This window comes from Diadema antillarum, unplaced genomic scaffold (assembly GCF_040938485.1).
Source record: "Diadema antillarum isolate AM-2024a unplaced genomic scaffold, OU_Dant_1.0 seq00000292_RagTag, whole genome shotgun sequence".
Classification (NCBI taxonomy): Eukaryota; Metazoa; Echinodermata; class Echinoidea; order Diadematoida; family Diadematidae; genus Diadema; species Diadema antillarum.
The window spans coordinates 906,336-918,891 of NW_027271318.1; the positions used below are offsets into that span (position 1 = coordinate 906,336).

The 12,556-nt window shown below is 39.1% G+C and overlaps 1 protein-coding gene across 1 annotated transcript in view; it reads left to right on the forward strand.

Moving 5' to 3' along the window:
* LOC139730116 (rabphilin-3A-like) overlaps nt 1–12,556 on the forward strand; it is a 66,393-nt gene that overhangs the window by 46,300 nt on the left and 7,537 nt on the right. The window contains exons 4-9 of the mRNA XM_071641019.1: nt 193–279; nt 2,214–2,349; nt 6,789–6,869; nt 7,571–7,795; nt 8,506–8,523; nt 10,615–11,046. Of these exons, the coding sequence (XP_071497120.1) occupies nt 193–279; nt 2,214–2,349; nt 6,789–6,869; nt 7,571–7,795; nt 8,506–8,523; nt 10,615–11,046 (979 nt within the window). The remainder of the gene's footprint in view (nt 1–192; nt 280–2,213; nt 2,350–6,788; nt 6,870–7,570; nt 7,796–8,505; nt 8,524–10,614; nt 11,047–12,556) is intronic.

The window sequence follows — 12,556 nt, forward strand, 5'->3', positions numbered from 1 at the left end:
TATATTATTCATATATTTCCATATATTTATCTCCCCATATCTATTTATCTCTCTATCTACATCTATTTGTATGTGTGTGTGTGTTTGTACATGTATGTATTAGTCTATCCTACTACTCATCTACCCAAAAGATTTGTCACAATGTATATCAATATCTCACTCATCTCTGTACAATGTTATGATTGTCTGAAGGCTGTGTGCTCCAAGTGTGGCGTGGACACAACCAACAGCTTCAAGCAGCCCATTCTGCTGTGTAAGATATGCAGCGAAACAAGAGAGGTGGGTTGACAATAATAGAGGCTCAGTGGTTGGAAATTTTAAAGGGGCATAGTCCCGGTAGTCTAGAGGGCGCTGTTGATGATACTGCCGATCACTGTTAGCATTGATACGAAGATCACCGAAGTTGAGCTATCATCAAGAGTAAAGTGCGTAAGTGTTGCTAAGTAACGTTGCCTTCGTTGTCTTCTCTGCGCATCGCGCAGTCTGTAGTAATGCCAGGGTGCGTGCATATGTGCTTCTTATTATGACTTCACAAAAGAAGTTTGCTAAAGCTGTCATTCCTCTCGGCCGAATCATGACCCGAACTGTGATCGGACCACTGACTACAGTGGATCGGACTTCTTCAGACTCGGGGAAGTGGGCCAAAGCGTAAGCGCTAAAGAGGAGTCAATAGCGTAGGTCTCCAGAGGAAACTTGCGCTGTGCGCCCGCGTACGCATTTGACTAAAACACAGGGACCATGCACCTTTAATAGATTGTTTATCCCGTACACTGCATTTTGTTTGCTGACTGGCATGCATGCCTAGTGCTCTCTTTGCCATTTAGCAAGGGTGTCTTGAAATTATTTTTCAATGAATAGAGATTAACTAATCCCCTTATCCCTCCTATGTCTCCATATGACCTTCTGTTGGACTGAGGCACATTGCTACACATGTGTAAGCTTGCTAAATTTATAACTCATCAAGTTTGGATAGAATACTGAATACTGAATGCTGGTAGATACTTAAAGGGTTAAATCAGTCAAGCAGTGGGGTCACATGATTCAACATGCATGCTAACGGAGGTCCAGTACTGGGTGCATGGACTTGTAGGGAGCAAGTTACATGTATGCTTCATATCTCCTGTGCATTCCAGATATGGGGTCAATTTGAATCACCTCAAGTGAATTTTGTAGTGATTTATTTTTTCTTGCACATGGCACTCTCTATTGAAGCTGACAGAAGGAACAAGGGATTTTATTTTTGCATGATTGTAGAACCCTCACCATGTTTATTTTTACCTCACCAAAAAAAAAGAGAGAAAAAAACAAAAACAAAACAAAAACAAAACAAAACCACAGCTGTCATGCTTTTATTTTGAAAAGTCAATGATGAATTTTTAACCAGGTTCTATTTGAGGTTAAAATTTACATTAAAACAACAATTTAAGTAACAGTCCTTAATTCTGATTACCAATAAATTTATTTCATTGGCAAGGGCATTTTTTCAGTCCCTAAAAATAGGCATATCTGTCAGAAATGCGATATTACAGGATTATATATGTTTCTTGTTTAGTAGGAGTATTCACATTTCTCTCCCTCCTTTTTTTTTTTAATGGAGGCACTTGGGAGAGGAAACGCTTCTTACATTCATGTGTTCCTGTAATTGTACATATTTATTAATAGTACCGTATGAGAGATGAGTAAGATTCGATCCTGTTACTTTAGTGTGCAAATTTACTCCCATTTGGTTCATCGTGTCGTGCCTCAGTATTAGCATCATGAATGTGAAAAATGTGTGTGTGCAGTATATTGACACAGTGTGGATGTACATGTAGGCCAGTGATATAAATTCCTCGTCTTTTTAGTGTGGAGCCAGTTTTATTTTGTCAGTGACTACAGAGGAATAGTAGTTAATTCAGATGGTAAGGTGAAATGTTGTGGTCATCACTTTTGGAAGAAAAAAAAAGCCAACATTCAGCAAAGGCAAGTTGTTGAATCAGAGGGAGAGAGTTTTCATATTTTTAGATAACACGTAGGCCCCAATCCATAAAAAGTTGATATGATAGCAACTTTTGCTGGAATGGCAATTGTCAAGGTAATGACAAGAATCTAACTTCCTGATTGGCTGTTGCTATGGGATGTTGCCATTCCAGGAAGAGTTGCTATCCTAACATCTTTTATGAAGTGGGGCCCTGGACTTTGAACACTAAATCAGTTTTTGTAACTGTTCGTAGTTATGGAAGAGATCGGGAGCTTGGTTCTTCAAGTCTCTACCAAAGTACACCATTCCCGAGAAGAAATCTGACATGCATCACAGATACCCCGGCAGCTTCCGGAGGACAGAGGTCCCACCCATGAGGAGAAGGAGAGGTAGGTGTGGCATCGCCATGGCAACTCATAGACACGAGGTCCCACAATATGTATTTAGATTGCAGGTTGTGAGTTGTTAGCTTCTTTTTTTTTTTCATGTGGAGTGATGTTTCATAGTGCCATGAATGGAAGTTATAGTCCAGAAGTAATATCAGGAGATACGTTGCGATTTAAAACTTGCATCTGGCAATGATTTTCTCTTGAATAAAGAATAATTATTGCACTTTGGATTAAGGTTTACCACCCGATGTAAGATTTATTCATAAATCAAGTCATGCCTTCTTCGATTCGTCTTTTAAATTCAAACATATTGGCATTAAAAGAAATGAATTTGCATCTTATCAACTTTTAAATGATGTGCATTGTGTAGATAATAATGTTACTTCTTAATTTTTGCTGATTCGATTTTACTATACAATCTGGCGTTCCAGTCTATATTATCTGCTAGATTTTAACTTTTTTACACACAGGGGGATGAGGAAGAGGAGAAAAAACGAAGAATAATTTGAGGCAGGCATACCCAAGTACATAAGCTCTTTGGATCATTTGTTCCCTGTCCATAATGAACGATATCCCACTTTGTCTGAACCGTATTGTACTTCTTTATTATTTTACAGGTAGTGAAGACACATCAGATTGTAAGTTAGCTCAAGGACACAAGCTGATTTTTTTGTCTTTATCATTTCAACTGTTTCCTTTTGTTACAATTTAACCTCAAAAAATGAAATTCAAAAAAAGAAAAAACTGTGACTCCAAATGATGGCTTGATTAGTGGACATTTCACAAACTGCCTGTTCATGACCTCATGCAAACATTTTCTTCTCATGGCCTAGCTGCATCAAGGTTCTCCATTATTGTCCAGTATCTTTGAAAGACCTCCTGCTTTGGGCGATCTTTAGTGTTGGAACTGTCTACTTTCTCTCATTTCTCATCCTTACATGGTGCCACTCCTAGTGACATCACACAAGTATACACATTGAAGCACCGAGGATTCTCAATACATTGACTTCTTAATGGGAATGGTGAAATCACTTTGATATGGATTGATAGGACTATTTTTTTTGGCTTCATGAATACTGTTATATATGAAATTGAAAACATGTAAAGTATGGCAAAACTTTTGGAGTCGAAGCAAGCAAAATTAGATTGTTTTATTTGTGTTCTTTAAGATGTGAGTCCTCTGTCAAGACAAATCCAGTTTCATAGAATGGTGTGATTAAGATTTTTTTTTGTGTGTAGATATTTCATTCATTGAATTCTTGGTATTCCTCCTTTTCTCGCAAATCATCAATAGGTCATACTTCTAGCTACATCGAGCAATGGCTTCCATTTGCAATCCCATGCTGCATGCAAATTACACCTTAAAATCCAAGGGCTACCTTGTTCTAGTATCAGACACACATCACTTCTTAAAGCTAGATCCATTGCAATATTTTCTTTATATTGGAGTATTCACGTGCCATGACTATGACCAGACCTAGCTGTGGCAAAACAAGTGTGATAAAGTAAACAAACATTTTTGACTGTGGCACAAATCATTACATACAGCAATTGCATGCCATGGCAATGTTACAGTGCTTCTATTTACAATAGCTACAAAATTTATGCACCTAATATTATCATGTAGGCCTATATACTGTAAAACATGATATTCTAGTGGCATTAATTTTTGCGAATTGTAGCTGACGGTCTTTTTCACAACAGGAAATTTTTGTGAAGTTCCTCAGGCATTCAATGCATATAGTATAAACAAGAGCCTTCGCGTGCATTTTAATTTCGCGAATCCTGGCTCTCGCAAACATGCACGCCATTATTGCTCGTTTTACAGTATCATTTTTTTGTGCACGTGTGTGTGTATGCATGTGTTTGTGTGTATGTGTGTCTGTGTCTGTGTGTGTCTGTGTGTCTGTGTGTGTGTCTCTATGTTTGTGTGGAGCAAGTGGAAAAAAAAATTACAGCTCCAAGAATGCATTAACTCGGGTTTTGGGAAGAAAATAACAATTAAAGTTGCAAACAACTGGAAGGGGTATTTAATTTATTTGCCCACATTTCTAATCCTGTAAAAGCCCAAAATAACTCCTCTGAGATTTTGTTCAGTAATCACTTTCCTCCTCTTTCCCATTAAAATGAGGAGGGGTGGTATTTGTGAGCTGTTATTCCCATGTCTTATGTCATCAATTCACCTCCCCCACGGTTTTGACAACTTCAGCCACATCAGTGAGCAGCTTTATGCATTCCTGCTATTCAGATGTAATATATTTGTGCCACCCCGCTGACTCCAGCTTCAAGCTCTTTATTTTCAGTGGTATCCTTTCAAATCACATCAGTTGTCTCATTGCCTTAGCAGAGGAGACCAATTTGAGGGAATGCATGCAATGAATGCTTTGTTCAAAAAATTTCCGGTGCTGAGACCCTACAACTGAATTGACCCGCCCCAGACCGGGCCCCCTTTTCAAACTGCCATTCACTTTGTTGTGGGGTGGGCCTCATCTTATAAAATTTGAAACTGATTTCAACTTGTGGTTAATTGCAAATATCCATCTCATATTGTATACAAAGATCAAAGTCAAATTGCAATCAGTCGACCTGTGTGTGGACTGAATTTATTTTGTAACACTGATGCAAAAAGCTTACCAAATTTTGCATCTTCATAGTACAAGGCTAAATTCCCAGTGACTTTGAAATTATGTGTATGATGAAAAGTCAAATATTTTTTTACGTATTGACACCCTATTCATTTTTTGACATAAGGAATGACTGGTTGATTGCAGTGTCCATGGCAACGTAGAATTTGCCCCTTTTTTTAATTGCTTGTGTTTGATTCAGAATCAATAGCAACATCTAACAGATTTGCAATCAATCCAGTATAAAGATATTTTATGACATGGATTTGAAACCAATTGCGAAGTTTTGATTGATTTTAGGGACTTATGATTGATTGGAATCGATTGCAACTTTTTATGAGACATGGCCCAGGTTACCAGGAGTGGTAATGATAGGATTTTAAAAGCTCTTCCATTCCACAAACTGTAGTTGAAGCTCACAACTGCATATTGGTCACTCTTCTAGAAGTCATCTGGGCATACGTATATCAGTCATGACAGTGAGTTTGTGTGGCTTTTATGTCAAGCAACACTTCTATGAAACTGAAGTTTGTTGTCTTGTCAAAAAAAAACATGAGCTGAATATACACATACTGATATGTACATGTTTGAGAATCACTGATTACACAAGACACATCCAGATGGAAGAAGTAAAGATGTCTCCCTGGGAAAGCACTTTACAGTATTAGTCCACATCACTAAATTTCAACAAAAACAGATCAATGAGTTTGTGGAACACACATGAAGTGTTTTGGGAGCTCTTTTTATTATGTAATCTGGGAACTCTTTCACACATAAATGACAAGAAGTGAAGATGTCTCCCTAGGAAGGCACTTCATTAGTCCACATCACTAAATTTCAATAAAAACAGATCAAAGAGACTGTGGAACACACAAAAGTGTTTGGGGAGCTCTTTTTATTATGTAATCTGGGAAATCTTTCACACATAAATGACTACTAAAAGGAAAGATATACTCCATCATTACAAAGTCACAAGAAAAGTAGGCAGTTCCTGACAAACAGCCATGGTTTGTTTATTTATTTATTTATTCATATTAGATATGTGCGTTCCTAAAAATCACACATATTTTCAATCATGTATTATGTCTGTACACTTCCCTTCTCTCAACCCAAAACCTCCTGTAGTTGCCATGCACTTCTCCTTCTTCTATGTCTGATGGTGCAGGGCAAAGTATGGTGCAAAACTGTTGTATAGTTAGCATCCAGTTTTATAGTGAGTGGTCATATTTGAAACCTTCAGAATTAAAAAAATCCTATCTGAATCATTCTGACTACAAGCAATGATTTAAAAATTTGCCTATCAAGGCTAGTACATGTATACTCTCACTCTTTCCTGTACTTTCAGCCTGCCAAATCCTCTGTATCAGGACAACTCTTGGGATAGATTATTCGTCTTTTGAATTTACATGTACACAGTGCACAGTTTTTTTTTTTTTTGTGCAAGCCAGAGCAAGCATCATGTGTGTTGAATTGCAAAACCGACTCTTGTCTACCAACGGAGCAAATTGATGCCATCTACAGCTCCATAGAGAGTCAAAGAGTGCAGCTGTGGTGTAAAACAAATATCATGCTTGTCAATATTGAAACCTGAGATTCTACTCGCATATGACCATTCTCTGTTGGAGATTATGTGTGTGGTTTTCCATTATTGTCCTTGACGAAACAATATGCGTCCACCTGTAATAAAATCCTTCCATTACTGGCTCCTCGGCATCTCGCAAGTCTTTTCACAGCTGGACTTTGCACCACAAACAGGCACTTTGATGGTGTGACCGTCTTGTGTTTTCTGTTCTCTTCTTGCTCCTTGCCAAACAGCCGATAGTGAGAGCTCAGACGCTTCTAGTTCTGATGACGAGGTCAGCCTGGGTCGCAAGCGACGAACCAAGAGGGATGGAGGTTGGTTCGATTGAAATATTTCCCCCAGTTCTGTTCTTAGATCATGTCATGTTTTGAAGCTTGATTATGTAAGGTCTATACTTCAAAGTTCTAATTTGGAACACAGAATTCACCTCGCCCTTCTTCGATCATGTTCCAGAAATATCTACAGAAATAGATGATAATGATGTCCAATATTATGCACCTTGCCTCTTGATTCAGCTTCAATCACACATGACATCCTTGCCGACCTTTCTGTGCAATTTGTAATTAATTGAATTTCGTGCCGTCTATATATCTGTGTAAAGCCAAGTGGAATCAACTTGTGTGAGACTGCAGTGTAAATGGATTTATTTTCATCAATATTATTGTTCTTACAACTCTACAATAATTTGTGATGTCAGATTAATTTGATGATACTAAGAATATATATAACCGAGGAATTTGGATATGTTATCAAGCAAAGGATGCATTTCCTCATTATTGAAATATGTGTAGGAAAAATAGTTTTCTCCATGCCCTCTGGAAAAGCTAGATTAATTACTCTTTTGTTGTCCAAGAATAGTAAAGTTGTTTTTTTTTTACTACAATCAAGACCAGCAATAAGAAAATGCTTGAAGACAAGACTTGATCATGACACAGTATACAATGAATTCACGTAAATCTGCTTTTAGATAGTATATTTTCATTTCATTGTGGGGGCTGTCATTTATGTCAAGCAGACCAGGATGACACCAGCATTTCCAGCAGTGGACTGAGTAGCGCAAATCTCCTCCCGGGTAGGACAAGGAACGGCAATGCGGGGACCATCTACGCCTCCAACCACATGGCGGGCAGCCGCACCAGCATCGGCAGCGGGGGTTGGTACGGCAGCACTAGCGCCAACGAGAGCAGCGTCGGCGAGCTGGGGCACGACGACTCGGACAGCGAGCGAAGCATTCCAGGAGGTAAGGGGCAGTGTAGTGTAGTATGTTTGTCTGTCTTTAACTGCATCATCTCCCACAATGGACCATTCCTAGGGGCAGATCCAGGAATTCTGTAAAGGGGAGGCGCCTTTACAAAATTAGAGGGGGAGCGCCACCACCACCCCCCCCCCATTTTTTTCTTTTTATTTCTTTTGTTTCAGCAAAAAAAAAAATAAAGAGGGGGCGCGCTCCGGTGCACCCCCCTCTGGATCCGCCACTGATTCCTTTATGATTTGACACTCTGCCTCGTCTGCTAAGGCAGGGGCCTATTAAAATGAATCTTTATTTTTTGTGGGGGTAGGAGTTGGGTTTACATTATCAAGCATTCAATTTTTTTTCTTCAAAATAATAAGTTTATACTTCCAGCTGTTGCAGTAGCTAATCTTATTGTGGTTCTCCAACTTTAAACTTGCAGTTCCATCAAAAGTGAACATCAAATTGATAAGACTGAATAATGCAGGTTCTTTAACCAGCTTAGCTCTTTTCTTGTCTTCATTGATATTGTAATCCTTTAAAAAAGTTAAAATCAAAGTTTAGATGATTTTTTTTTTCATTGTAAGTATTTTTTCCTTATCAAACCTGTGTGATATTCTTGATTTGTGTACCAGCACTTTCCCCAACATATATTTAGAATGATAATAAATTCACAGGGAAACTTGTAATGCATTTTGCTCTCTCTATTCAACTGACAGGTACCCTTGGCAAGGACAGTAAGTTTGATAAATTAAAGGTTCACGAGTTTGTTTGATTTTTTTTTCTTGTAAAGCTTCAAATCTCAACACTTTCACCCAATGGTATCATTTTCACAGCGTGTTCTTTTGCCACTGAACTCACCGCGTGTAGCAAGCTATTATTTCAGATCGGACATCTTTGCACACTCTCCTCACAGCACATACAGTACACTCCATTTGTATGTTGTTTTTTCTTTCTTTTTTTTTCTAAATTTATGCACTTTTCTGGTTTGGGGCTTTGCAGCAAGCTGGTTTACTGAATCAGATGTATTTATATTCATATACATTATTGTTTTTTCTATATTTACAGTAAGTATTAAATGTGCAATTTCACCCATCTGCACCTACTCAAAGCATGTCATTATTTGAAACAAAGTTTGCATGCATTGTGTTGCTACGACGTGCAATTCTCAGGCAAGCTTACCAGTCGTCAGAAACGGCCTTTGCCATAAAGATATGCAAAAAAAAATAATAATAATATGTCAGTACCTAAATAAGTCTTGGATTTGCATTGGGAAAAACACTGCCTTTTTTCCCCCTCACCATTGCTTTGTTGAATCACTTTACTGTGGATTTACCATCTTTGCCTTCTGGATCACTGCTCCCGACATGTTTGGTCCCTTCACACAGAATAGAGATAAATAAAGTTGATTCGCTCTCAGCCATCCACACACGAGTTGATTCATTTTCAAAAAGACTTTAGTTGTTATGGTGTGCCAATACAAAAAGGAGACAACCCCCCCCTAAAAAAAGATACTTAAAGATTGTGCAATTGAAAGAGAATATATGCTCCAACTTCTGCACAAAAATCTAGATATGATGTGGATTGTTAGAAAGGTGTCAGTTATTGGAGTTTTCAGATTTTCAATCTTTCTGCAAAGATATTCAAATCTGTATGGCATCGGCTACATCATGCTTCTCTATCAATGAAGTTACCTTGAAGGATTATAAAAAGAACAAAATTTGATACGTGCTAGCTCCGATCACAACTATCTAGGTAGAGGGTGCAATAATGGCATTTGGAAAAAAATGACAGAAAATACATATTCTCAGTCCGATGTGTTGACTGAGCTAGTACTGTATTTGTGACCCGCTACAACAAAATGGTCCTAAAGTCGCGCACGGTCGAAGCCGTGAAAATCGAGTTTGAAGTCAGAGCATCAAAATTGGTCAAAACTTACGATTTTCTGAATTTGACATATCATTAGAGTCTGACATGTCTTCTATCATCTGTCGAAATTTTGAAGCAAAATGATGAAAGGAAAGACCAAAAATAGCGTTTTTCTGGGCCATGGTGTTTGGCGTTTCAACGAAGCAGAAACTGGTTCAAACATTTGGATTGAGCGCCACACAAAGGCTCCGCCCCTAACAATGACCAGCGTGATCTCATTGGTCAGTTTGCCGCTTGCCACTAACCGAAGTGTGAAGCTCGCACACTGCCCAGTCGACTGGTGTGTGCTGGCGGGGTGCGCTATGCCCAGCCGGCCCAGCCGGCCCAGCCGCTTCTCCTGGCATCCTGGTCACTGATTGGTCGGTGAGGAGACCGCCGACGCTGTGTTTGAATGAGCATTTCGGGGGTTGCTAGGGCTTACCTTCTATTGTCCGGAGGTGAATACTGACTGAGTGTCCCGTGATCGTGATTGCGTCGGAAGGAGAACTTTTAGGGCGCTTTTCTCGAAACTGTGATTTCCCAGACGTCTTGACATGCTCTCTTTTAAACACCGATATCTCCGCAGCCGATTATTTTTATAAGATGTGTTATATATCAATTTAAAGCAGAAAGATTAGGGAATTGTGTCATGCAATTTTCAAATAATCGAACTTGCCCGACTTTAGGATCATTTTGTTGTAGCGGGTCACATTTGCTCTTAAACATGATAAAGTGACTGTTCATTCAGTCATGATTTCACAATATATTTCTTTCATTTAAAAAATCTCTAGTCTTAGTTCAACATCACTCATTGTTGATTATCCTTCATCTGGGTTCATGGTTATCATCTCTCGCTCCCATTTCCCCCTCCCACGCCATATTCCATCCCCTTTCCCTACCCCAATGATCACCCCGTCCAGAGCTCTCCCGCACGAGCTCCACCCGCTCAACAGGTGGCCACGCCCATGGAGGTGGTTCCTCAGCTGGCCACCACCATTCCTCTTCCACTTCTTCGGGGCACAACCGCAGCGGCGGGGGCTCCCACCATGACGGTCCCTCGGGGCAGCGGCACTCCGTGGTCGATGCCGACGACGACGACGTCGACTCCGCCTTCAGCCAGTACGGAGGGGTGACCAGCAGCGCCGACGCAAACGACAATGGGGGACAGTACGGTGGGCAGTATGCATCCATCAGTGGTGCGGGATACGGAGTCGGTACCAACGGAGGAAGAGACGGAGGCCGGGGTTCCGGGGGAATGATGCTGAGTGGTGTTGGTAGTGGCAGCGATGGTAACGGCTATGACCCACAGGAGTATGTTGGTGACGCCATGGACAGCAGTCCAGACGAGGGCAGTATGTATCTCCAGTGATGCCCTGTCTGTCTGTCTGTCTGTCTGTCTGTTCTTGTGTATTTTAACAAGATGATTTGGAGACTGTGTACCCCAGAAAGCTACAATCAGGCCATTGGCAATGATGACCCCTACATCATATCATCAAAATACAAATCTTCATGACTGCAAATACATGAAATTAATTCTCCATTTTCATACGGTGATGGTGATCCTCGTAACAACACACATTTCCTTCTCCCCACCCCCTCCCCACCATTGCTTTCTAATGATTGCCAACTCAACTTGGAACTTACATGTATCTGTACAAACCTTTATCAAATACGCAAACCCTTCTGAGATTGTAACTTTTACGCCACCTTACCCATTACTTTCATGCACAGTTTAAGTTACATCTCATCCACTCAACAAATAATGTTGTAATCTTTTCATTTATATACCGGTAACATGCAACTATTTTCATCTCTATGAAGCAGCGAAGGTGTTACTGATAATCCAGGTTCATATTACCATAACTGGAATGATCATCTCCATTTCACATCTTTTTCTGATAAACTCTGTCTCTGATATGTTATGAAATTTAGTTTTGGATTTTAAATACTTCAGCTTTCCTTTTTATATTTCAGCAGAAAAAAATTTTATTTTCTAACAGTCATCATTGCTTTTATGTAGGCCCCATCATATTTCTCCTACTTTGTGAGCTTAAAGTCACCAATGCAACTGTAAATTAATCATATTTATTTTATATCAGGGAAGTTTTGTACATGCCGGTAAAATTATCACCTAATCTGTGCTTTGTAATCTTTATATTTGTATAAGTATGTATTCTTCTTTATTGTATGCCATTGTCATTATAGAAATGACTAATTGTTCTTTATGTTGAAGCTACAAGCTGTATGCAGAAATTCACAGTGAAATTATACCACATCACCAAATCTTAGGTAGACTTAAAGAGAGTAATTAACTAGTTTCAGTTTATTAAACAGAAAGAGTAAAACTTAAAACTAATACTACATGAAAGTTTTCATAAATCAACATGAAATTAGAGTAACACACTCAATCTGAGCATAAAACAGTCAGTATGTCAAGGTGGTTTAAATGAGGTGATGCATCAACTGATCATTATCTTCTCAGATCACCATAACCTTTGATTTTTCAATGTTCTACCTAGAAAATTCCAAGTTTTGCTTAGAAGTGTGTGTGTTTGTTTTTTTCTTGTGTGAAGTTTGTTTTTATGTCAACTTAATTCAAACACTTTTCTGGTCCAGGAGTTTACTTTCAGGGTTTTCACACTTACCAAGGAAACTCATTTACACTGTATAAATATGGTTAGAAACAGATTTCATGCCAATATGTGTTTTTTTTTAAATCTACATCACATTGTATCCCATTTCTTTCATATATGTTTCTCAAACCGAATTTGGCCAGACCCTGTCTGGAGGTATTTTCAATTGTGTCTTGCTTGATTCTGGATGTGTGCTTGCAATCTGAATGGTTTAAACTCTAAGATACGA